Below are 27537 nucleotides of genomic sequence, written 5' to 3'. Positions count from 1 at the left end.
TTTTTTATTCTTTAATTACATCAAGGATTTCAATTTTTTATGGTTATGTGTTGATGCAATTTAAGTAAATAAGAGTGATGGAAAAAAATAGAAAAAACATCGTAATGTTAATGCAAGTGAAGGATAACCTAAATGCTACTCTACGCATTAAAGAAAAAAGAAGAAGAAGAAGAAAAAGACATTTATTGTCACGTGGTTAAATCATGTGCTACAAAGTCAAATGCATGACAACTACTGAGAGTGGAGTTAGCAAAATGGCAGATCGGAGCAGAGTTTGTGGGCACCTTCTTACTGATGTTTGCGGCGTCGGCGGGTCCCATCCTGAACCAGAAATACAACGGAGCTGAGAGCCTGTTGGGCAACGCAGCCTGTGCCGGCTTAGGTGTATGATCATAATCTTGTCCACCGGCCACATCTCCCGGCGCTCACCTCAACCCTTCCCTCACCATCGCCTTCGCAGCCTTCCGCCACTTCCCCTGGATCCATGTCCCCGCCTACGTCGCCGCTCAGGTCTCTGCCTCCATCTGCGCCTCCTTCGCCCTCAAGGGCATCTTCCATCCTTTCATGTCCGGCGGCGTTACGATTCTTCCGTGAGTACTACAGTCGGCCAGGCTTTTGCTCTCGAGTTCCTTATTACTTTCATCTCCTCTTCGTCGTCACTGCCGTTGCCACTGATACTCGCGCTGTAAGTTCTTCCTGATCCATTCTTTATAATCATACTTCTTTCTGGCTGAATCCGCCACTCTGTTCACGTAAATAACTTGAAGCGTTTGTTTAATATATCCACGGCGGTAGGTTGGGGAATTGGCTGGGATTGCTGTCGGAGCCACGGTGTTGCTCAACATTCTCATATCTGGGTTAGCATCTATCTTTCTATTATTATCTTCTCATCTTTGTATTGCTTATAAATCATGTCGTCTTAAAGTGATGAAGTTGATTGGCTGTGGTGTGTACGTACGATTGGTAGGCCGGCGAGTGGCGGTTCAATGAACCCGGTTCGCACCTTGGGTCCGGCCGTGGCAGCGGGGAATTACAAGCACCTATGGATATATCTGATTGCGCCCACCCTCGGAGCTCTGGCCGGTGCCGGTGTTTATACTCTCGTCAAGCTCCGCGACAACGAGGCTGAGCCACCACGTCAGGTTCGGAGCTTCCGTCGCTAGACAGCTAGCCACGCTGCTTCAGCACCTCACAGTGGTTACTGTAAGATATAAAGAAAGATAAATAAGCCTGCGGGGATTTCGTTCCCATAAGCAGACATGTTTGAACAAAAAACTTGTGTTGTTTGGTTTGTGTTTTGTGTGTTATGGTTTGATTGGTTTGATGATTATGCCTTTGTCTTGGAATGCTGTGAACCAGAAGTGACGACTGTGTTTGTAAACTAAATAAATGTACGTTTAAAATTATAATGTTTGTGTGGAAACTGTATGTTGTATAGTTCGATGGTGATTAATTTGGTTGTTTTCTTTTATGATTAAAAAAAAAATGCATGGATCAAACTGCAATAATCAAATTAGAGATTCATTAGCCACTGGCCTTGGATTCCATTTGCCCATTCTCACTCACTTGGATGCAGCTTTGAGGATAGCTGTTTTTGACAGGGGTTCTTCTCGACGACTTTCCAACAACAACATATACATTGATAATACCATTTCCACGATCAAACAATATACCAAAGCACTAAGGCTTATATCAATTATATATATCCTCATTATATATAATTACGTACAATATATGAATAATAGATGACACATAAAATAGAAAATTCACAACATAACAATCAAGATTCTTGAGTCTTTGGACTTCTTCTTTGGAAATCACTTGACAACAACCATGCATGGGTCGGTGGCAAGAAGCTCACTGGCTTGAAGACAACCTTTCCGCTCCTTTACCATTCACTCCCCTCCATCTCTTCATCTCACTTGATACATTAACCTTAAACCGTTAAAATTTAATATCCTGTCAAAATAAAAAATATAAAAAATATTTTGATCGAAGCATAACTATTACATCAAATTTTAGTAATTTAAATTTATTTACATATATTTTTTGTTATTTGATATCAAAATAATATTTTTATACTGTTCAAAGTTGAACTTGGAATGAAAAAGTGTACCGTGTGGGAAAGTGGAGAGACAATATATATCAGAAACTGGCAAACCAGTCCAGTTCGATAGAACAAAAAAGTGAGATAAAGTTTACTCGTCTATAAAATTCTGCCATTAATCTTCTTCACAGAAGAAATGAGCAGAGAGAGAGAGAGAGAGAGAAGTGGATAAAAGGGAACCTCTTGTTCACGTCAAGATCGGCCTTCCTACAGCAAATGTTGGCGAATCGACTGGCAATACGTTTAGTGGAGGCAAGTGCGAACTGAATCGACATTACAGATAGAGACCCAAACAGTACGTGTTATTACCATCGTTGTGTAACTCTAAAGTAGTTGTCCGAAACCGCAGATAAGAAGACTGATTCCTGCCGAAGCTCCTTGCGGTGTGTTGCAGGATCTCAACTGCTCCCGCTAGCGGGAACTCGCTAGGGTTTTGCGCTTAAGATCACAGTGAACTGACGATTTCACCCTTTAAGAGGGCTCCATTTCAATGGCAGGATCCGAGAATGCGGCCCATGGACTTTATCCACCCGTGATCTGGGCTCCATTGTTGGGCTATATGTGCAAATTGAGGCATCTGCAGAAGGCATATTAACGGTTTTTCTGAAGCGAACTACGAATAGAAGATAAGGCCAACCGAGCTTGGTCATTAAATTGGAAGTCTTTTTTTTTTTTTTTTTAAGATGATACAAAATCATTAAAAATGGTTTGGTCATATGAAAAGAAGGCTAATAGAGGCTTTAGTAAGGCAGGATAAGCATGAGGTCTTTTCTCATAAAAATAGACGCGAGAGACCAAGAAAGCCATTTAAAGAAGTCATTAATCAAGATCTATAGGGTACTGATTTATTGGTAGAATTGGTCTAGGACAGAGTACAATAACACCATGCAATTCACATATTCAACTCCAATGAGTGGGACAATAAGGCCTGTATTGTTGTTTTTTAATTTTTTTTTGTTTTACAATTTTTATGTAAGTTTTTATTTAATAATATTATTTTTTTACAATTTTTATATAAGTTTTTATTTGATAATAAAAAGAAATTTTTGACAAAAACAAAACAATACATACAAATTATATACACAGAAGATACTTCGTAAAAATCATTTATCTTTTTTTTCTGTGAAAAAATGAGGACCTAACCCCAGCCAATTAATAAACAAAATAGTTTAGATAGATCGCACACGCTAACTTTTACGTACAAGACGTGTTACCCTTAGTCGTATTTATTATATTACCTACAAAAAACGCTACTAAATAATTAAAGCCGATGATGTTAGGGAATAGAAACCGAGATTAATTGGGTACCTTTACAAGAGTGAAATTTCAGAATTTAAATAAAAAGAAAAATAAATTCCATCACTCTCTATAAACTCGTACGAATTCTAAAAGATCCTTGCACCTAAGATTTCAGCCTTTGTAAGAGTGCCATCTGCAAGGGAAAGCCTGATGTCTCAACCATCCATGGAAGCTACACCCATACATTCCATTTCTCTGCATGTCATACTCAGCCATAAGAAAATTGGAACCATTAATAGCAGAATGGAAAGTTGTTTATTAGCAAACCCATTTGTTTCAGACTAAAAACAATATATGTTCCTACAACTCTTTGGAAAATAAAAAGCTCACATAATCCAAGTCTTTATGGTTTTCAATTCATAGGGAAATAGTACAGCCTAGTTCTTTTGCAGCAGTGTCAAGAAAATTAATAGACATTCCATTTGACAGTCGTCTGCGGGCTTCCCACGTCAAGCATTTTTCTAGATCAGCCTGCCAATCAATAACATCCGAGTTGTAGTAGTCATAGTGGCGTTTGTGGATACCATTAATACGAGGTGGTTTAGGAGTCGGTCTGATTGAACCAGCATGCAGAATGTCACGGAGAACCGATGTGCTTAGAGCACGGACATGTGCACTTGGATGAGAAAGGCAACGGATAGTAGCCGGTAGGCGACACTGCATGTGGTTGCACAAGCAAATCAGTCTACAATTCTAGAGGGGTTTCCAAAAGATAAACCAAATTATTCACGTCAGTACACTCAATACATGAACTCCTAAGCTTTACTTGAATCAGCAATTACCGAGAAATTTTCTGATCAACTCATTCCACAAAAGGCATAGAGAAAAAAAATCCTACAGGATTCATTTTTTATTTGCTGGGATTCATTTATTTTAATTATATATATTGTAAATTTCGTTCCATGTTTAGGTCCTCGATGTCAAATCTCTAACCATGCACAAAATGGATGCACAAAGGGTAAAACATCAAAAATCAAATCCAAATCTGTCTAATTATTGAACTAAAACTATCAGGATTAAAAATGTACAAGTAAACCTATATTTAATAAGTTGCCTCCTCATCCGAAATCAAATGGGTAATGTTTATTTAGCTTTTACGAAATTCATTCAGCGGAGGAGTTGAAAAGGTGGATAATAAGTTTGTCTACCTTTAACATGTTTGAAAGGCCATCAGCCACCGCACATCCTGATTCTCCCAACTCCAGCACCGGCTGAACTGCTCTAGCTGCTGCTTCCAACAGCTGGCCATTTAGATTAGAAGTTTATACATGAATATCAGTGAAGACTGGATTAAATTGAAAACATATGAAATATTAAACATAGGGCTCAGAAACTTTGAACTAAGAGATCATCATTGAGTACACACCTAACACTTAATTTACAAGAATTTATCTCCATGCATAATGCATCCCAATCAACAGCATGTAATACAAAACAAAAAAGACTAGTACTTCTACCTCTCAAAAGAAATCCCAAAAAAATAAAGCTTCAAAATTCATAATTTCATGCATAGGTGCCACGAGAGAAAAAAGGACATGCCTTTATGCAAAAGTAAAAACATATGACTGCTAGGGGTACTAGAAAATATAAGTGAGTTAATATAAATATTTTCAACTTAAAATATGGAATTAATGAATTAATGATGACAATACACTATTAAGTAAATGCTTCAACATAGTTTTATTCTGATGTAGGCATCAGAAAGGTCGAGGTTGAGTTTAAACGATGGTATGGAAATACTGCAGGACTCATTCAAAACAAAAACTTGTGTGAAATGCTACCTCCAGCTGTGGTAAAGTGCAGGCTTCACCATCAACAAGCATGCCATCTGTGGCTCGTAGAAGTAAATCTGATGCACTCGCCACAATCACCAATGATTCTACCCTGTCATGGTTCCTCATGAGTTCCACTATCAATTTTACAATCCTCTGGTTGATTCTCCACATCTTCTGACCGAGGTCATCATCTTTTGCAATCCAAGGCTGCAACTCTCTGTCCGCCTGACAAGAAACAAACCAATGGAAGTGACTAAACAAATTGGAAAAAAGACAATACTTGAAAAAATAGAAGCTTTCAATATTTGTTTGATGACATCTTCACTGTTAGATGTATAAGCCTTCGAAACAAGCTAAGCTAGTGTCATGAGTTTAGAGACAGTAAAGCTGAAATTTTTAGTATTCAAGAAACGGTGACAATAGCTTAAATAGACTACTTGTCAGAGCCAGTGGCTAAAGTAAGTTTAAGTAATTAGTTCATAAAAAGACAAAAATTTGGACCTGGAGAACAACGGCTGTAGCAGCTTTTGATGGCGATGCTGAAACAACGTTACATAATGCATCAACAACCTACATTTGATCCATATGCAATGGTCAGTTAATGAACCTTTTTAAGGCAAAAATATGGGCGTAAACCAGATATGTAGACACAGACATCCACACAAATACATATACATATTTTTAGCTAAAATTCATGTGTCTAAATTAGATGTATCTTTGTTTCATTTATATAGCCCATCAATTGTATGTTACTCAATTTGGAATACTTAAAACAAAATACTCATTCTTAAATAGAATTTTTCATTATACTTAGAATACCTGTCTCCATCCTTGTTGGGCAGAAGTGCTCTCTGCACACGGTTGAGTCTCAGGAGATGCAATCAACTTGTGCCATAGCAGTGAAACTACAGAGAAACACAGTTCTTGTTTCTCTGCCAGCATTGATCTTAGTAAAATTTGGGCACTGCAATTAAACCCTATATGCCTGTCCCTTGTGAGGAAGTTGGCTAGATCAGAAGCATCCAATGGAAAACTTGCGATGCTGTTGCCCAAGGCATGACCAGATGCTTCATTTGAATATGAAGTTTTCTCAGATTCACAATCAGGTTTAGTAATAGCTGAAACCTCAGAAGGCGAAACAGATGTCTGCTCAGTAGTACAGTAGCCACTTTTTTCAGTTTGAAAACAAACAAGGGAATCTTTCCAACTAGGTGTAAGGATTAAATTTGCTTCCAATGGCTCTGCCTTGTTAACGATAGATGCAACAGCTTTGCTGTGAATGTCTATAAGGCTGTACAAAGATGATGCTCTGGAGTGAATTTCATTGTCCCATTTGCAACGCCTCAAAACTGATAGGGCATGCATGCAAGCTTTTGACTGTCTAAATAGTTCGGAAACATGGGCAGCAACCATAGCAGCTGCAACGATCTCATTTGAGCTGTAACTCCAGGACGTGCCAACAGAAGATGGCTTCAATGAAAACAGTGCCTCCAAAATTGCTAAAATTCTGTGAGTGTGGCGTATTGCTGAATCTATGCCATTCTGTAACTCATGTGGAGATCCATTTATCTTAACAGGGTTAATTGTATCTCCTACATTGTTGGAGATTGAACGACCACTACCTCGTGAAATCAGAGGAAATAACTGAAGCTCGCAAGCAAGTGCACAAACTGCAGCCAGAACATAAGAATCAAATGCTGCCACAGGCCCCTGTTTTTTCAATTTCTTATGTTTTTCTTCTCTCTGGTTTTCAGACATTGCCTCTACGTCTTCAACCATTTCTTCAGCCAAATAACTATCTTCACCTCTTGGTTTCTTGCTTCCGTTGAATTGAGCTTCGTGACTGAGGCAGACGGTCAAGACTACAAAAAGGAGGCGTGAAGCAAGCTCTACAGATGCGCATGATTCCAAAAAGAGTGAATGAACCATAGTACGAAGTTCAGCCACAGCAAGGTTTTTGGAGGAAGACCCCAAGCTAGAGAGGTACCTAGTTCTGTTCTGCTTTCTAATAGACTCTGATGGAAATGTCCTCTGAAGAATAGCTTCCACTGTAGCAACAAATATTTTCATGAGACATGCTTCAGATGGACTTCCACGAGGGAGATATTCCAGAACCTTAACTAGGGGTATGTACAAATTCCATGATAGTAATGGAGGTTGCAATGGGGTTGCAACTATAATTTCTGGAAGATCAACAGCTGAGGAGCTTAAAGGAATCAAGCCATAAGCAGCTTCCCATATGGTACAGATTCTCCATTCAACCTCAGGACCATGAGCACATAGCATTGATGCAATGCCTTGGGCAGTAGCCTCAATGGTGGCTTCAGCAGCAGGAACTTCTATCTGAACGAGTATCATATACTCCATTAAGCTAAGGAACATATCCGCGTTACCGAAGAAAAATATGTAGCTAGTAGTGATGGAACAGTACCTGCTTTCTGTAGGATGATGTATACCCTCCCAACGGTTCATGCTGAACTTCAAACCCATCAACCTGCCTCAGCGGAGGAAATAGTAATGCTGGCTGTGAAAGAATGCGGAAAAGCAAAGCAGCTGCAGTATCAGCAGCTATGCCAGCTCTCATAGACATAGCAGTCCCTATAGCACGCAAGAAATGCAAATGCATCCAATTTCTAGGAAGCTGCATTGACATATAAATAAAATAAAACATCAGTGAACTGTATTTTAAATCCTTAACAAAGCCACCAGGAAAATCTCCAAAAGAGCACCATAGAATGGCATCAGGAGTAAGTAACCCCAATGCAATGCACATACCAAGTGTACAATGGATTTTTTTTTTCAATAGATAATGATGAGTAAATCATTAACTAAAATAATTTTACATATGCTACAAGTACTATAAATGTAGTACTTTTCTACAAGCACTTTGACCCTATAACGCATATTTGAGATTTCTTCTGGGTATTAATAGCATGTGCAGAGTGATGGTTGTCTATGACTCATAAAGATGTTGATGAACACCATAAAATGAGAATTGTGTGTATTATAAAATTATGCTGAATAAAGATGGCCACCTTAGCATCATAATATAAGCTTTGGTATACACGCACAATAATATACAGCTTACCCTTATTCCAGATGCATAATCTTCAGCAGCTCGAAGGAGTTCCACAAGCTGCACTGCGGCATCAAGCGCATCTGGAGCCCATGATGGTGGGGCTTCTAGAAGTCCAAGAAGAAGTCTTTGTGTGGCACTTGGAGTAGCAACGGCATAATATCTAAATGAATTAGAAATGAACATTTACTCAGGAAGATGAACTCAATTAAAAAAAATTAATAAACAATACAGTAGATGAGTTCAAAATGACCTATGAAATAATCGTGCATATGGTTCAAGAGCTGGTAATCCTGCAACTAGGTGCTCATCCAAAGCTGTCGTGGGAGGAGGAAGCAAAAGTGCAGGGACGGCAACTGCTGTTAAAGTAGCAGTTTCATAGCGAGCAACTTCATCATCACAAACACTTAATATAACACCAGCACCATTGGCAACGGCCCACCTAGGAGTTGAAGGCATGAGCTGAGGATGCTTTCCAGAACCACCGGAAGAAGCTATGAGAAAAAGAAAAATTACAATGACCTTAGAACAAATCTTCGAAGAACTTCAATAATGTATTAAGATCATATGTATAAGCACCAAGATAATATCAAATTCTCAGAGAAATGTGTCATTATCACATGATTTCCTCATCTTTTCTTCTTTTTAATTAACTTTCTATTTTCCAAATTAGGTGACTGTAATCTTCCCTGTGTTTCAGTTTTTATAAGCTTTTAGAAAGAGTTATTTTGGTTTTTTGAATTCAGTGAATTATGGCATCATTTAGGAGATCCTTTCTTCTCAACTTCACCTAAGATGCATGTTCTTCCACTGCAATGAAAAACAAGATGGACATTATTCTCAACGTTGAAATAATTACACATAGGATCAGATCAAGCACATGCCTGAACCTCAGAGGGTGAGCAAACGCAGGGAGCAGATGTATCAGGCATAGTTAGGTGATATTTTCATCTATCTCACGCTCTTCTCAGCTGGATAAGGAACGGTGGTGTTGATGTTGAAGTAAGGACTTGTGTGGAGTATGGAATTTGTCTTGTTGAAGAATCTAAGAATTGAGCAAGAAAGGACAACTCTAATAAACTGGGCAATTTGGCCAAAAATGGTAGGCTAGTGGCAAACTCAAGCAAATGGAACCAATCCTATATCATTTGTTTGGCAACGTAGGGAAGTTAAAAAAATTTCCCAAAAAAGAAAAAAGCCTACATCACACTTTTTTTTTTTATCTTTTAGACGTTTGATCCTCGAGAACAGGGATCATTTATAGGTTAAGGGTAATTAGGAACCTAAAAAAAGGGTGATTTGGGAATTTGCTAGGAAACTTATCCGGCCATTTTAGTATAAACAGGGGACGGTTAGACATGTAATGGTGTGAATTGAATAGTATTTTGGCGTTTTGTTTTCTTCAGGCTTTGGCCATGTATCACAACCAGGACCTCAAAACTTGGTCTTGTCATCCCTAAGCTCTTACATTAGGGCCAAAATTCAAGTTCAGTCAAAAGAGTAGTTTAGCAAATTTATTGTTAGAGTAGTTGGAATGTAGTTTAATAACACAAGATAAAATTAAACCAAGTTAACTACTGTTGAAATAAAAAAATGCCTGAAGTATTTTTGTGTGATTGCCAGATCACAAGACACAACATTGTATCGAGCCATTATAACAACAGCACTCTATATTAATGAATCAGGACTAAATTTACCAGTTATAGGGGGCTTGAGTTCTCCCGCAGCATATTTACCCATAACTCCACTGCACCTGTTGATACATGAAAGTATCCGTCAATTCAAGGAGAAGTATACTTAGTATCTAACCCACAACAGTAAATTGTTATATGCAAAGAAAAAAAGAAAAATCAGTTAACAAAAGTTATTTATCATAATTATGATATATGACCGTCACTTATTCTCCATTCAAGGGGAGCAACGACCTAGGAAAGATTCAGAATGTCAACAATTCGATCTTCCTTCTTCAGACAAATCAAATATATTTAATAATTTGGTGGCCCTAAACGATGAAATTCACGGAAAAAAGAAGATATTTAATGAACTGGAACACTTGCTAATTGAAAGCAGGTTCCTACTAACATAAAAAACAGATGATAAACTACAGAACTCATATATAGTTTTTGGATGAAGGATAGGTGATCATAATCCCAGGTTATATTATATCCTTTTATAGGCCCCTTGAAGCTGAATCACTTGTCTCAGAATTCCTGCCATACTTCAATAAATTATGCACACTACTAGACCAAGATAAGGTTATCAAAAAATACAGCAATGAAAACAGTGTTGAGAGAGTTACGTTATGATTTAGAAGTCAATCATTTTAGGAGGAAAAGCCAAAAATAGATTAACCATACCATCAGCCCAAACCAAAAGAAGAACCAAAATATTCATCTCTATGTTGAACTAAAATATACCCACCACCGGAAATAGTCACTTCTGATGCCCAGAGGTGCAGCCAGCAAAATATCAGTTATCCAAGGAGACAAGGGCCTTATAGGTTTCCTCTCCAGTTGTGTCAAACAACTACGGTCAAGTTTCCCATCAACAGAATTACTTGTTGTTGCATGGCTACCGCTCATGCTTCTTTCTGTTTCGCTGCACTGTCTCTCCGTTTTGAATATGGGACGATTATAATGAGTTAAAATTCTCAAAATTTCACCACATGCCAGAGCCCATTGCTCTGAATATTCATTCTGCCAAATTGCGGGAAAAAAAAACAATATCAAATTATTGATTGGGAACATCTCTGCAGAATGCAGATGCCTTAAGCAATAGGAAACTGAAACAAAATGGATATTCTAAATCATAAAATTGAAACCATGAATCACAATGCTTATAATGAACAAGACATATGTCCTGTTTCATTGAATCTGGTGAATAAAATGAGAACATCAGCCAAGGGATTTTACCTCACTTGTTGGGGAGACCAAGGAAATGAAAGAAGCAAATGGAGGGCTAGTCTTATCATAGGCTAGAGTCCCATCAATAACACATGAAATAATCGGAAGCACAACCGCATGACCATGCTCAGGATGATGAAGGACGAAAGTTGCTGAATGAAATGTCAATACATAGGAAGTTGTTATGCATGAAACAAAAGCAAGTTCATTGTCAAAATATTTTCTTTGAATCAGCCACAGCATAAACTAACATGGGTTAAAGCATAAATACCCAGAACGTCATCAAATAGCAGCATCTCCCTAGAAGGATACCGGTTCCGGATTAACTGCCAAGGTCATACAGATTACTGAGCAAGTGAACAACATTTGATACAACTCTTGTATGAAAAAAGAAAAAAAAAATCAAAATCTCAATGATTTTAAAATAAGATTAATTTGTGAATATATCTCTTGAAATTTAAAATATTGTCCATAAATGAAGGCGTATGCACCAAACCTCAGCAATGTCATCAGGGAATTGTTCTGACGTGAACTGACCAAAGAACTCAACATAGGCAGCAATTTGATCCTAGGACAACATTAAAGTATGTCATAAGAAACAAAGATATGGAATAACAATTATGAGCTTTTGATATGAAAGAAGATATGATAAACCGTGAACATAGACTAGGGAACACTTATTCACAAAATGATTATGCCGCTATCTGACGTCTAAAGCATGGAGTAAATAGATATCCAATAATCTTTCACATGAAAAAATTACTAACAAAAAACTTATGAATTTAGCAGAAAAATAGATGAGAAACTACATAGAGAAAAGATTGCAAAATCATTTTCCAGTTCCAAGCAATCTCACAGCTTAGCCTGTATCAGTTTAAAGACTTCCTAATTATATTTCCACACAAACCCACCTCCACTCTGCATAATTCAATTTTTCAGACGTTCTAGACTTTCCTGTTGCAGTATCCTCTGCAATTAGGCATTTTATCTCCAAATTTCCCAGGTTAGTAACTTGAGGCTAGCTCAAGTAGCTGTGGGTTAGGACACAAAGTTGCATGTTTAATTCTCCTATGGTACTAAAAGATTTTGTCCGGTTAAATATAGCCAGTTGTGTGATCTACTGTTGATGCAACACCTCCCAAAATCAAAACCTTCATACAGCTATGTACATAAAAAGGAAAACGCTTAACAATAACATACCCAACTAGATTGTAGGGCCCGTGCTTAGCATGGAATCTGAGGTCAACTGCACTATTCATGACTCAAATAGTACAGCTCCCAATAAATTATATCGTATATATTGATGTACTGATTTGCTTCTAAAGATTTCCACTTAATGACGATGTTTTGATTAACTCCAGCCTTCAGTGCATAGAGCATCAACGACATAAGAGAATCCTGATGAGGAAAAATAACTAGATTGTCGGATTGTGCTTTGCATGAAGCTTGAAGCAAGTCACCCTATTCATGGCTTATTAACAATGCAACTTCCTATAAATTTTATGTTATACACGGATACTCATAGTCAAAATTAGTAATTTGAAAAGTAATTTCCTGGCATAATTTTGTATTTACTTTGTATTATATTCAAGTTGAAACAAAGTTCATTTCTCGCGCTGTATTTACTTCATAATTCGTTCTCATAGCTTAAGAATTTTGAATATCAAACTTTGAGAAGCATAAGGTGCCAAATTTTAAAGAAAAGTTACTGTCTTTTACTTCTCCCAGAAAAAACGCGACCACAAAAAGGAACACGTGGATGGTTCTCTACACAACTGGAAGTCCTGAAAATCCTCTTCCATTCTTCTCCATTTAATGCTTGAGAACGACTAAAATACATGCTTCATATTGAATGTTGGAATTTTATTCACAACCATCATAGTATAAACCGCTAGAAATATTTCTCACCGAAATCCAGAAGTGACTGTTAAACATAAATTAGAACATTTCTAATAAAGACTCGAAGTAATAGGTACCTTTTTTTGTTGACCGTCTCGTGGGGTAGGCCAGAACAACGAGGAAAACTGAAGACGGTCAATCCACCTTTCACTGGAAGCAGCCATGGAAGAGGAAATACTTCTGATACCAGAACCAATAACCCAGGACCCGGCCAACCGGCTACCAATCAAGGATCAAGATATCGTAGTTTAACATTCCCTGCTAGAAAAGCCCACAGATATTTGTACCTCAGTACCTAATAAGAAAAACAAATCAATCAAGCATCGCGAATCGCCATGCTTTTCCATTTTTTTCATCCTCCTGTAAACTAAACAGAAGAAATTATTTAGTAAAAACGCAACCAAGTGCATCTCCCAGAAAATCGCAGCAGTTTCCTGCAAAAGTAGATTTCAGTAGCCTGATTCTTCTGCACTTATAAACCACCGATCAAAAAGTTTTACAATTTACAGGAGATTTTTTAGTCTCTTTTATTTCCCAAATAGAGAAAGTAAATAATCTGGAAATTTTTTAAAAAAAAAAACAAAAAATACAAGAAGAATCAGAGGTATGAAATGGAACAGTCCGACAAAACAACAAGCAGATCTTAGGGAAATAATACAACTGGAAAAAAAATGAAAAGAAAACGATAATGAATCCTCCTGGAGAATTACAACTGTTTCTCCAGAACCACACAGTTCAGCAGCCAGCCAAAAAGATGGAATTTAAAGAAAACAATCACTCAAATATCTAAGAACATAAATGAAGGGAAATCAAACCAATATAAGAAAACGGCATCAACATCAAAAATAAGCAAGAGAACAGCTAAATCTGACCACAAAATGCGGCAGCAGAACAATTCCCAAAAAAATCCGCACCTTAAACTTTGTAAATACAGGACCAATTGATTAACAAACTAATTGCTCTGATTTGGAGGGTGATATGCTAAAACGCGCAAAAATGGGAGTCGTTAACTCGTATAACCAAAATATTTGGTGCATGGGTTGGGAAGATTAGAGAGGTGGCGGAGGTTTTACTGAGAGGGGGGGAAGAGATTGGGAAGATCTTTAGGAGCTCTAAGAAGCCAGGATTGTGAGCTGACGTGGCGATGATATTTTCCTCTCGCCTCACAGGCCGGGTGTCACGTCACGTTTGTCTACAGTACCGTCCATGCATTGATCTATTCATGCTCCATTCTCCATTCACATGCATGTATTTGATTCACTGTCTCTCTGTCATCCCACTTGACAAAATAAATACTTTTTTTTTTTTGGCCAAATGACAAAATAAATACTTACTTCAAATACCAAAAACTCTTTTCTTAAATTTTATTTTAATACAAAATACATATTCCGGTGCATGAGTTAATAGGCAATCCGTAGCGGAGCCTTATCAATCAACTTAACTCGTCTAAATTTTTTTTTTAAATTATTAATATAATTTTTAATCTCTTAGGTTTATTTTTATTTTAACCTCTCAAATTTTAAATTATAAAAGAAAAATAGTTCAAATTTTTATTGAATTATAAAAAATAAAAAAATTTGAGAGATCAAAATCAAAATAAATTTGAGAAACTAAATATTATACGAGTCCTTAAAAAAATAAAAAAGAGATAAAGGTGCTAATGACATGAGTTAATTAATGGTAATTAGGTTATGTCTTAAAACCATGGAGTTGGGACATTGAAAATAACGGTGGAGGGATGCGGACACGTGTCGTTGAAGGGGGGATAAAAAGGGAAATGGGAATGGTGAAGGGGTGGTAAATGACGAGAATAACCAAGCAGGGGGCGGGTGGAGGAGAGGGAAAGGAATGAATGACAATTGGGCGTTGGAAAGTAGGGATGGTTGACGGGACGCGGAGGCAATAAAATAACAGTACTGGTTGTCCGCTTCTGCTAGATATTTATGGCTGCTTTTGGACTCTTCTGAACTCCCTAATCCTATGCTTTCTTTTTTATTAAACCCCCCCCCCCCAATTATTCATGATTCAAATTCAAATGTCCTTCTGCTGGTAAAAAAAAAAAAAATTCAAATGTCCTTCTTAAACGATCAAATTATTTCACTTACACTTACCAATCAAATAATTTTAACCCCCTTATCAGAAGATTCAAGATTGTACAATTTGAGGCCAAAAAAATCAGTGAAAATTTTGTATTTAAAAATTTTATTAACTAGAAATACTTGATTTTTTGTTGTTGCTCAAAGTACTTCTATTTTGGAAAATTTTATATTTTTGTCAGATTTCAAGGTCTTCTGGCTAATAAAATTTTAAAATAAGGATCTTTGACTAATCTTCCTTCATTTTAACGAGATTGGTTTTCTTACTTATAAAACCCTTAGTATAAAACTTTAAAATATAATTAAAATATATTTTCTTATATGTCCTTGAAAAATTTAAAGGGGTTTCAAGTCATGAAAATCATGACACTTAAGAAAAGGTATGATAAACACTAAATATAAAAATAAAGCACATATATTTCTACTTGAAAAAGAAAAAGTCTATTCTTTACCCATTGTTCTTTTTTCTTTTAAAAAAAATGTATATCTTGATTCTTATACAGGGTTACATTTTTTTTTTCCTATTTTATGCTTTTTATTATATGATGAACGCATTGATCGATATACTTTTATGGGCCAAAAAAAAAATGACACGGATGCTTTTGATTGTTATGAGGGTTAACCTCAATCATACACACTAAGCAGGGGCGAATAATAATGTTACTTTAGAAAAAAGAGAATCACGACACCTATGAGGAGTTGGCACCATGGTGGTGGTGTCTTATTTCAAGATTAATCCAATGAATATGGATTTACGTGTCCGGTTTTAAAAATCAAATGTGCGCACTCACTCATTAATTTAAATTATATTCATAATGTTCTCACATTACGCATGAAAAAAGGAGTTGACTTTTTTCCACAATCAAAAGTTCGGTGGTAAGTGAAGTGGGATCTATTTGTTCCAAGCGTTTCACACCCGCACACTTTCGTATTTAGTCAAACACTACTATATTGTTTAGTGATCCCATAAATATCTAAAACGAATCCCGACCAAGGCAAAGAGCACCGTCATTAGTCAAGTTCCATACGGCAGTTTTGTATTTTTTATATGAATATTGCGTGTTAGTGGCTTCATTTGTTTGGTTCAACCATGTTCCAATAAGGCAATAACACCTCATTGGTGTTTGCCAAATGAGGCAGCCTCGTGTCCATCCTTATAAGGCATTTATGAAATATTTAACAATTTTTCTAACTTTATACATATTCAATATATATACTTTAATGAGAAGTCTGAGAAACTAACGCTCGGTAAAATAATAAAATAAAAATGAAGTCGTACATTCGTATAATAAGCTTAATTAGGCGATCTATGTTAACGATAAAAGAGCACTCCGTTTCAGCTGCATAAATAATGAATAGGACCAGTCAGTCAATTTAATTATAATTATAATATGTGTGTGAATATTTAACAAAATATTTAAATTAAAATAAATTGGTCTACGTGCACAAATCTATAAAATGATCTCACGCTTATATGATACTAGTGTATTATGAGGATGCATGAATATTAGGTCTTGCTTTATATTGACATAGAAAAATTCCAATTAGGTGGGGTCAGGGAGCAAGCTGCAAAAGCTTGATTGGGAGGGAAGAACAATCTAGAATCATGCCAAGTAAGCTAGTCTATATACATTTAATATGAATAAAATATATGTAAAATTAATCATGGAATTTTTGATTGAATGACGTGTTCAATATCGATGAATTTATAATTAGAAAGACAAGGGAACCGAGTCAAAGCATAAAATATATAAATACTCCTCCGATCCTAATTATAAGACCCAATTGACTTATTTGAGGAGATTAAAGAAGTAAATTAAGTTGGTTATTTATAATAAATAAGAATTGTCATTCCTAAAATATCCTTGCTAATTAAGTATATTGGCTAAAATTATCATTATTAGAAGGATCATCTTAGAAAAAAATACATAAATATAAGTAATAAAATGGATTGGGGTCTTATAATTAGGACCAAATAAAAAGTCAAATGGGGTCTTATAATAAGGACCGGAGGAGTACCATGTTAAAAATCTGGGAGGGGGCTAATTAGTAATTACCTGTCGGTTAAGAAATCACCCTATGATTAAACCAAAGAACAATTCAGCAGCTGACAAGTATGAGGAGAAGGGACAGGAACGAGGAGGTGGGGGTGTCTTTGGTGGGGCCAGAAGGCCGAAAGTAGACACTAGACAGTTACTTCGTTGGTTACCGTTTACTCTACTCGGATGACTTCATTTCAGGGGAGACGTGTTCCACCCATAACCGTACGCGTGTCACTGTACATAAAGGTTGGTGGGGCCGTGTCGGCAAAATGATAATGCTATTCTAAAACCAGCGACCGGCCCAAGAATTAAGATAACTACTCGGGTTGATGCAACGTGGGGCTTCATTTTATATTTGTTAACAATTAACTACCAAAGCTAATCCCTGATTTCATAAACCCATGGGCTCTTTTAATCAAGAAATCACAGTTCAGTAAAGCTGCAATTTTACTCTTAATCTCATTTTTTGGGTAGCATCCTAATTTTCTTAATGGTGCAATTTCACCTGTAATCTTCTTTTTTTTTTACTCATAATTTTTTTTAATATTGCTGCAATCGAGACTGCACGTTTACCCTTCAAATTAAGTTAAATATCTCCATATTAAAGATTATTTTGCTGGACCCAACCAGAAGAGAACAGAATGCATCCAAAAATTGTCATGGTGCTACTAATCCACAATGTTAATTGCCCATTTGAATTGTGGATATGTGTGTGTGATGAATTTTGTTTCATAAAATGTAAGGGCACTTATTTTAAATTAATCCAAACATTTATTTGATATTTGGCAGAAAAAAAGCAGCTACTTTATAAATATCTAAGACTTACCCGCTTAATTTTTTTATTTGAGGATTATGAATTTCATTAGAAGTCACGCGTCATATAGAAAACGCATGCGCGGTTTGGTCAAATTTAGCTGAGGGCAATATGATGTTCCCCACTCTGACCTGGTGGGTCGTTTGCATAATAAAACCCATAAAAACCAAAAGCTTATAGAATTGAGACTATTCCAATAATGCAAAGCAAGTGTCTTTTGGCAGGGAATTATTATTTATTAATAATTAATAATATATGTAGGAATGGAAGTGCACATTGTGGGATGGTATACACACGAAACATGGCCGATGTAGGAAGGAATATTCTGAAGGCATCATGAATTATGTCGCCTACAAAGTGGTAACATGTCACAACATTCACCACTATAATAAAAGCCATCAATAATAATAATGAATATTCTTGTGTTATGAACCACATGTGACGACGAGAGCCTCTATATTTCTTATGCTTTCAGCCGCAAAATCGCTAAAATGAAACGATCAACGGTTCTTTTTTCATGCACAAGATAAATCGAAGCAGCCGGGAAATGCTACTCCAAGGTGCAATAAAGTCCAATTTCAAGCGAAAAAATGTGCAAGAAAATTTCTCCAACAAAAATCTCAAACTTACAAGACACAACAGATTATCACTAACTATTATTGAGACGTAAAAACTCCTTTTTTGTTTTTATTTAACACAATCAAACACATATTCAAGTGTGTTTTCAAGCGTGACGAGTGGTGTTATCCTAACGGCAAATAACTGTTAACAGCTTTAAAACTTTTGGGTTACAGTGAATATGCTTTGATTTAGCCTTCTATTCTTACCTAGATAATGTGATGAATTATGCTTGAGGAACCGAAGGTTAAGAACCTTAGCTTATGGATAACAAAATCATTGGATGAAGTTAAGGACGTGTAAAAGTGATTTATGATGTAGTTACGCACCTTCACTCACCAGTCGTCATCATCCATTTGCCAATTGGCAACTTGCTCCTCATCCTCCTACTTGCCAACTTCTATCCCAAAAAAAAAAGAAATCCGCTTTTGTGTCCGAGATTATGGATGGTACTATCTATTACTTTTAAATAATCCTGTTACCTATTCATTTTATAAATATATATATATATATATATGCAGATTCTCCTTTCTCCCCCTGAAAAACATGAGTTTCATAATAAATCCGACAGAGAAAAAACGGCATATTTTTCCTATGTTGTATGTAATGAACGGTGAAATTGATGTGGGAGCAGCATGGGCCCATCACTGTGATGTCCATTGGGCCTCCTTTTTGGGCCTTTATGGTCCGTTAGGTGTTGCAAATATGGGTCTACACGCATCTGGAAAGGGACCGTGCCCCCCGTCACAAATACATGATCAGTTATAACCGGTTAACTATTTCGGACGGAAGGAAAACCACCACGTCCAGGTTCAGACACAGACACTAATACTACTATGAAATAAACCGGACATTAATTTTGAACCGGACAATATAGTAATATGGGCAACCATATTAGATTCTTTTAAATCAAAGCTTACTGTATTCGAACCCATTAGTTACCTCTCATCGTTTCTTTAATACATACACCAATGCTAAATCATTGTTAATTCTTCAAACAAAGATCCCAAGTATCCGTCATTCCTTTAAGCAATGCTCATCCTTCACCTCCAAAAGCCTTTAAAACAAGTCAATTCCAGTTTGCCTCTTTGATCTTTTTGGAAAGAAGATTGCTCAGGCGGCAATGATTAAGTACCAAAAGAAGAGAGCACAAAAGCCATAATTTCTTAATTAACTTGGGGAACTCGTGGCTTTGCAATCGGAATAAAAGAAACCAACAATCTCCGCCTGGTTCATCCATTAGGGCACAAAGCTAGAAACCCACCACTATGAACAAAGAGAACACAAGATCCATTTTTTGATTAACTCGTGGAATTGGACGGCTCTATAAGAATGATCGCCGCATGAAGCCAACGTAAGCTTCTGAAATTATAACGACATTGAACCAACTTCAGGTTTCCCCGGCACGTATCTATTTCTTATTCTGCCTTTGTTGGGCCTGTCACTGTGACTCTTTCGACTGGCCCACTCTAAGTGTCCAGCCCATCAAAGGGCCCATTTAAATAAATCATCTAGGCTTTTGTCTATTAAAATCGCCATCAGCAGCTCTACCATGAAATTTTCAATATTTAATTACTCTTTCATACAACCTAATTATTGACTTGTTTTTTTGTTTTGAATGTAAGATATAGTTCTTGTATTTATTAATTTTTCTTAAATTATCTCATTGATACTCTCTCAACCATAATCAAACAAGAGAGAAAGGTGAGATATTAAAAAATATGATTATAATGTTTCAGAAAAAATATATCATATTTTATATATTTGGTTGCTATATATACTATATTTTATTCAGAATAAATTTTCCCAAAACACAAGCAAATGAAAAGACAACCCCTTTTTTCCTCGTTTTCTTGTAAAACGATCGCAGGAAAAATCCAGAAGTTTATCCATATCTTCTGACTTTATCCGACGATCGCCGTAGAGTAGAAATATCTACTGTATTTTTTTTAACTGCTGACCCTTGAATAAGATTCGACTTCCAGTAGATGCTTTCCACGTGTTTCCTCCCGGTGCCTCTCAAAACAATCGTATTCACACCACCTCCAGACTGGGCCCCACCCACAGAAGAAGACGTAAAGCAAAAATCATCGCGCGCGACATTTTACTTTTTGCACTGTACCGAATGTACATTTTTTTAATATTTCAGGAGGAAAATTGAAGTTATAAATATAAAATTTTAATTTATTTATCTTTTAAAGTTAAATATATTTTTTCTCCTCCCAATAAATTAATGGGGAAAATATTTGAGCGATCAATTAAAAGAGAGGGAATAGAGTTGTTTTGTTAAGTCAAAGTATCTATCACCACAAAAGCTATAATAAAAAGGAAAAATTATAATGAAGTCTTAAGAAAAAAATAATTCTAAAATGTTATTAAAATTTTTTAGTAATTATTTTTCTAAATTTTATTGTAATCCTCCCTAATAGAAATGGATTTTTTTGGGTCAAAGTGCGCTTTGGAATTGAGCGGTGATGAACGAATGGAATTAGAATTTGGTGCCGCAACTCCAAACCACTCTTTGCGCACAGTTCCTTTCGTGATTAAAGTATTATGCTTTTTTAGTTACAGAAGTGCAAGCAACTTTCAAAGTGATCATTAGAAGGTATCTCGCTATTATATCTATCACTTTTTTTTTTTAATTTAACTTCTCCTAATCGAATTATTAAAACAAGATCTAATTGAAGAGTTGATATTAATATAATATATAAGACATATTACATATGTTTATCAATTTTTTTCAAATTAATCCTATTAATATTTTTCCTAATAATAATCAGGTAGAAGAGAAAGAAAGAGAACTAAAAAAGATGCTTAGAGTGTCTTAAAAAATATATAATATTAATTAATTTAACTAATATTTTTGATCTATTTAAATTAGTTAATTAGTTCTTATATCAAGAATTATATGAGTACATTACTGAAATCACATTTGAAAGCTGCACAAGGTCAGTTTCTACGATGACATGCTCGTTATTATATACAACTACCCTGTAATATGTAATATGTGAAATTCATAGCTTTTTTTTCTTTAAAAAATATATTTAACAAATGTACCAATAAGATATTTACAAATAATTATTGAACATTTTTAGCATTGCCGATCCAAACAATAAAAGGGACGTAAGCTCCACAAAGTTATGTTTTGACGAGTATTTGGTTTAACACGTCTATAACCTTATAACTTAATAATATGTCAGGTTTTTTTTTTTTTACGTGTAAGGTCATGCGGTTGGATCTCATTTATAACTTCAAATTGTTACCATATATCTTTTTAATTAAAAAATTGATTTAGTTGAAATTTAATTCAAATATAATATTTAAGCCTGAAGATCGGATTCTGTCAAAATAATAATTAAAAAAAAAAGGTTCATTTTTGATCTTAGACTTCTATACAACATGTTTTTCAATATATGCAAAGGTAATCTAACCAGGTTGGGCATGAGAGACAGGGGATATTGTATGAAGGAATTACTTTTGACCGAACTTTCTAAGAGAATCTACCTACCATAAAGGGAAGTGAGGGATAAGATGTGATCCTTAGAAGAATATATTTATATATATACTACCTCTGGTTCTTAATATAAGATCATGTTTGATTTTTATTTTGATATTAAATATAAGATCCCAATCCACTTTGTCTCTCACATTTATGTATTTTTTTCAAGATAGTTCTTATAATAATTGTAGTCCTAGCCAATATAGTTTATTAGTAAGGATATTTTAGGAAAGACAACACCTATTTAATACAAATAATTAACTTAACTTCTTTCCTTAATCTCCTTAAATTAGTCAACTGGATCTTATAATTAGGACCGGGAGTAGTAGAATTTTTTTTCAAACAAGCACCATTCTTTTCTATGGCAATGCCTTATATTTTAGGTTTATTTAATTTTTTTAATAGGACATCATCATTCAACATAAACCATGCATACAGGTTCCTACATTTGCAAAAAATGTGTCGCGCGCTGCACAATTTGTGACTGTCACGACTTCCTATGTATTGATATTAATAAACATTTATCAAAATTAGATATTTCTGTATGGAGATAAATATGTGACCTTGATAGTTCAATTATAAATTTGGCAAGAAAAATAGTAGGCAATGCCACATATATAGTTCAAATATAGAAAGGAAATAGTCAGATACAGAGGATGAGAAGTACAGTGGAGTCTCCAAAAAAAAAAACTCGGGAATATTTTTGTGCAGTGTAATTTTCTTGATCTTTTGCTAAAAGTAAATCCTTTCAAAATTTATGGGGGAATAAAGGATTAAACTTGTGTGCTCTTTTCCCGTTAAAAAAAAAAAAAACTTGTGTGCTCTGATTGGTTCGGATTTTCCCCTTTTTTCAAACATTTGTTGGTTCCATTTTCTGACTTTACCTATAAAGATCGTCGTTGTCCTCATCGCTCTGCCAAAACTTGAACTTTCTTCCACAGCTCCGGCCCTTTCTCTCTTGCCTTTGCCTGCTTCTTATAGGTCAGTTCGCCATTTCTCTCTTAGTTTACGTTCTGTCAACGTTTGATGCTTTCTTATAACTTTGTTCATTAATTATCTTTCTTCGCTTCTGATATCTGCACTTCTCTGCTTCTTCCGTGACTTGGAAATATCTCAGTCCAAACTTAAATGGTTCCCATGTTCTTTTCTCTGTCTCCATCGAGTTTCCGAAACAAAAATTCAACTTTTGACTTTTTTCTCTTTGTATTCATGGCTGTGTTGTTCAAAGCTTCTTCTTTATTTCAGTGGGTTTGTCTGTTGTTCCTTCACGAATGCTCAGCTATGCTCTGTTCTGCCCCCTCTGTTTTTTTCGTTCGATTTAATTCCAAATCAACATTTTACTACGCAGAAGGTCTGTCTTATGTTAATTTTTTGCAACCCGTTGGTTAAAACTAATAGTCTTTCTGAGTTACTGGAAACCTCGAAGATTGAATTTTGTTTCAGTTTTTCTGGTCTCTACAATTTTACTTCATCTTCGTCATTATGCTCGTACTGATGTTGGAGAATGATTATCATTTTCTAATGTTTAGGATCATCCACCTGAACATGCAAGTTTGAACTTGTAAACAGTACTTTAGTCTTAAAATTTCTTCTTTCCTGATGCATCTTTTTGGATTTTTGGCGCCTATTCATCCAAGCTTAGCTCTGCTCTCTTATGTCTGTTTCGGTTTGCTCTGTTCAGGATCATCCCATAACTTGAAGAACATGATTCTGTATTTCAATTTTCCATTTAAGATAAAAACATCGTATTTGAACATCCAAACAGTATTTCACTCTAAAAATCCCATCTTTCTCGATGATTCTTTCTGGGTCTGTTCATTCATAAAAGCTTGACCCTACCCTGTTTTCTCTGCTTTAGCTTAGCTTGAAATGACGAGGAAGACGATGGAGCTGCTGAAAGGAGGAGGGGTGACAGGGGAGGAGATAATGGAGGTTCTGGCGACCGTGGCGGAGGAGCTGGGGGACGCCGTGGAGGAGGTGGAGGAGACGATGCAGGTAATACCACTGAAGGGGGCGATGACGAACGAGGTTTTTCAGATCAAGTGGTGGTCGCAAAACGGCTGCGTGTTGAGGAGAGTGCTAGTAAGGCTGTACGGAAGAGGAGTGGAGGTATTCTTCAACCGAGAGGAAGAGGTCAGGACGTTTCAGTGCGTGGCGGAGCATGGCCAGGGCCCCCGTCTTCTCGCCCTCTTCGCCGCTGGCAGAGTTGAAGAGTTCCTCCACGCCACTGTATGTATCACCGCTTTGAGGCTACTTTTCCTGCCTTCCTCTTAGATATGCAATTTATATTTTTAGTATTAGTTTATTATTTTAAAATAAATAACAATAAAATAATTTTACTCTTCTGATCTTAAGTTACGTAATTTAAAATTATTTTTATCTCAATAAAATATATAAATCTATACCATTGAAAAAAAAGATAATATAATCTACTAATTTTAGAAGACTTGATATAATATATCCAAAAATATAAGTTATTTATATTAATTTAAGGCATTAGTTATTCTCATAGGATCCTTGCATAAAAAACTATACTACTAGGATATTTAATATAAGAACTATTTGATTAATTTAAGTAGATTAAAAAAATTAGTTAAGTTGTTATTTGTAATAAATATGTGTTATTTTTCTTAAAATACTTTTGTTAATAATGTGTATCTACTATAACTATCATTTGATGAAGCATTTAACATGTGCAACTACTACAGGGGTTATTTTTAAAAAATAAGATAAATATGATAAATAAAAAAGATTAGGGTGTTATATTTAAAAACAAATTAAAAATAAAATTAGTTCTTATATGAAAAATAAATAAAAGTAGTATATTAACTTGACTGTACAGTCCTTTGGTCTGGTCTGATAGCAAGTTTGCCCTTTTTTTCCCCTCCCTTAAAGACGAAAATAAAGAATCGACTACTATGTTACACGTATAACAGTTGAAATTCAAGCATCTTACCATTTGTTTAAATGGTGTGAACTCCTATAATTCATACCAACTTAGATAAGTTTATCATCTAAATTTTATTGAATGTTGTGATGAAGCCCCTTGTTTTATAGCTTTTTGTTTAACTTGTAAAACCTTTTTATTTTTCCTTTCTATAACTAACAGAAAAATTCCAAACACTAAAGTGAGAATCCATACCGAAAGTGAAAGTGATGATTGAAATCAACATGCGTTTGAGAGCTTTGACGAACATATGCTCCCTTTTAAATTTATTTTCCTTCTTATTCCTTTTTTTTTTTAAAATAGTAAAAGTCAGAAAGTTCATTCTTAATTCCTCTTGTTGTGTGTTTTCTTTTTCTCAAGTGACCACCTGTTTCCTTTCAAGGACTAAAGGGCTAAAATTGCCAGATACTGCGAATTAAATAAAATATAAACTACACAATCTTTAATTTTATTAAAATTAATTATTTTGTAGATAAAAAATTATTCTATATTTTGATGTTTATTTCATAAAATATTTATGTAATTCTTTGAAATGATTAAAAAAAAGAAGAAGAATTGTCACTTCAATAGATTTAATTAATCTGATTAATATACTTTTTTTTAAAATAAATTCAAGTGAATGCTGGTGCGTTAATAGAAGAATATGTGATTGCTATAACGTTCTGTTTCTTTGATTACTGACCCAATTGAACTTTCTGGTTTTACTTTAAAAAAAAGAAAAGAAAAGAAAAGAAGTAAGCAACTTTCATGTTTATCATAAGCTTACTGATAAAATTATGAAATGCTGGCCACATATCACATACATGTAAGAGAATGGTGGCTGATAATTTATCAGGATTTCATGTAAATTTATATTAGTTTTGTTCATTGAAGTCATGTCACATTATATTTTCAAATCAATTAAGTGCATAAAACTAAACATAGAAAGTCTTAGAAAATAAGATTAACTTGTTTTTAATATTGACCAGACACTGTCAGCAGTTGACATACGTAACCCAGAAATATCTGCTCTCATTGCATCAAAGATGAGAGAATTCCACAAACTTGATATGCCTGGTGACAAAAAAGTCCAGCTTTGGCACAAACTTAGGTAATTGATTCTACCCACTAATTAAAATCCCTAATTTTCTTTCTTCACCTGCTTGGTGCTAGATTTGGGGGGGAGACACCTTCAAATCATTAGTGAATGGAATGATTTGAGATTTACTGATATGTTACAGGAAGTGGCTTACCTTGGCAAAAAGTTTAAGTTGTACAAAGGATGCAAAGAATTTTGGGTTGGAGGACATGGAAGAAGAAATCAGCAAGTTAGAGGATTTGATATCTAACTCTGAAGGACATCAAGAGATTGGCTTTTGTCACAATGACCTTCAATATGGTAACATCATGATGGATAAAGATACCAGGACCATCACCATCATTGTAAGTTATCAAATGTTACAAAAAGGTGCTCATGTCCTGGTAATTATCAATATTATGTTATCATCATTGTGAGATTCCTTGATTCTTGTTAATCTTATGTTTACTTGAACTATGATGCAGGATTATGAATATGCAAGTTACAATCCTATAGCATATGACCTTGCAAACCATTTCTGTGAAATGGCAGCAGATTACCATACTGATACACCTCATCTTCTTGACTACACTAAATATCCAGGTGAATCCATTATTTCTGCATTAATTATTCAGTTTCTCCTCATCTTCATGATTGAATAATATCACCCTAAGTTCATCTGTATTATATGACAGATTTTGAAGAGCGTGAAAGGTTTGTGAAGATTTATCTCAATGCTGAAGGTTAGTGAGTCCACTCATCCCATTCACTCCATCAATATCTCGTCTTCATTTTCTGTACTCTGTAATTTAGATTATGAAAAGTAAAACTGTACAATCTGAATTTTTTATACACTATTCTCAATTTCTGCTTATAGGCAAAAAGCCAAGCAATGAAGAGGTGGAGCAGTTAGTGAATGATGCAGAGAAGTACACTCTTGCGAACCACCTATTTTGGGGATTATGGGGACTTATTTCTGTAAGTTTCATTTCTATTTGTTAAAATTAATTACTGAGTTATGTGTGTATAATTGAAGAATTAATGAATAATTATTGAATGTAATTGCAGAGTTATGTCAATAAAATTGACTTTGACTACAAGGAGTATGCAAGGCAGAGGTTTCAGCAATACTGGCTTAAAAAGCTAACTTTACTGGACTGGTGATTGGGGAAGTTGATCCTAATATGTATATCATTATGAATGATATTTTGAGGCATGATTTATAGCATAAATCATGTGTAAGTAATAATTGTGTGATGGATTTTGATATTTTTTTGCTAAGAATTGCCTTTCAATCCCTCTCTCTTTTGGGAATGAGGTTGAGAATTTGTAGTAATGTCTTGTTACTTTTTCTTTAATCAGTATTTACGTGCATGAATTGATCATAGGTAAGTAGGATCCAGGA

General features: G+C 35.3%; 2 protein-coding genes and 1 pseudogene across 8 annotated transcripts; 2 read left to right on the top strand and 1 right to left on the bottom strand.

Moving 5' to 3' along the window:
- The first annotated feature begins 231 nt into the window (after window positions 1-231).
- LOC114729475 (probable aquaporin NIP5-1) lies at window positions 232-1449 on the top strand (annotated as a pseudogene).
- A 2189-nt stretch (window positions 1450-3638) lies between these two features.
- Window positions 3639-14152, bottom strand: LOC114729484 (protein GIGANTEA-like). 4 transcript variants are annotated; one of them, XM_028916505.1, is made up of 14 exons: window positions 13137-13284; window positions 11657-11728; window positions 11432-11486; window positions 11170-11312; window positions 10679-10953; window positions 9955-10010; window positions 8511-8751; window positions 8270-8420; window positions 7613-7822; window positions 6001-7524; window positions 5683-5751; window positions 5188-5406; window positions 4555-4647; window positions 3639-4063 (listed from the first exon to the last, which is right to left on the bottom strand). In XM_028916505.1, exons 1-14 carry the CDS (start codon window positions 13221-13223, stop codon window positions 3764-3766), a joined length of 3495 nt encoding a protein of 1164 aa, XP_028772338.1. In that variant the 5' UTR covers window positions 13224-13284; the 3' UTR covers window positions 3639-3763. The 4 variants fall into 4 exon arrangements, with proteins under 4 accessions (XP_028772338.1, XP_028772331.1, XP_028772315.1 ...); XM_028916498.1 differs by lacking the exons at window positions 3639-4063; window positions 4555-4647 and adding an exon at window positions 13974-14152 and having other exon boundaries at window positions 5140-5406; window positions 13137-13354; XM_028916482.1 differs by lacking the exons at window positions 3639-4063; window positions 4555-4647 and adding an exon at window positions 13974-14152 and having other exon boundaries at window positions 5140-5406; window positions 13137-13320.
- An 8868-nt stretch (window positions 14153-23020) lies between these two features.
- LOC114729510 (probable choline kinase 2) lies at window positions 23021-27519 on the top strand. 4 transcript variants are annotated; one of them, XM_028916518.1, is made up of 8 exons: window positions 23021-23109; window positions 23987-24357; window positions 26044-26165; window positions 26296-26536; window positions 26618-26735; window positions 26828-26875; window positions 27010-27110; window positions 27201-27519. In XM_028916518.1, the coding sequence occupies exons 2-8, from the start codon at window positions 23998-24000 to the stop codon at window positions 27294-27296; spliced, it is 1086 nt and encodes a 361-aa protein (XP_028772351.1). In that variant the 5' UTR covers window positions 23021-23109; window positions 23987-23997; the 3' UTR covers window positions 27297-27519. The 4 variants fall into 4 exon arrangements, with proteins under 4 accessions (XP_028772351.1, XP_028772372.1, XP_028772367.1 ...); XM_028916539.1 differs by having other exon boundaries at window positions 23022-23109; window positions 26296-26497; XM_028916534.1 differs by lacking the exon at window positions 23021-23109 and adding an exon at window positions 23676-23892.
- The last annotated feature ends 18 nt before the right edge of the window (window positions 27520-27537 follow it).

Source organism: Neltuma alba, unplaced genomic scaffold (assembly GCF_004799145.2).
Source record: "Neltuma alba isolate B1F8T4 unplaced genomic scaffold, ASM479914v2 tig00002483_pilon, whole genome shotgun sequence".
Classification (NCBI taxonomy): domain Eukaryota; kingdom Viridiplantae; phylum Streptophyta; class Magnoliopsida; order Fabales; family Fabaceae; genus Neltuma; species Neltuma alba.
This window is presented reverse-complemented; position numbering and strand designations above follow the sequence as displayed.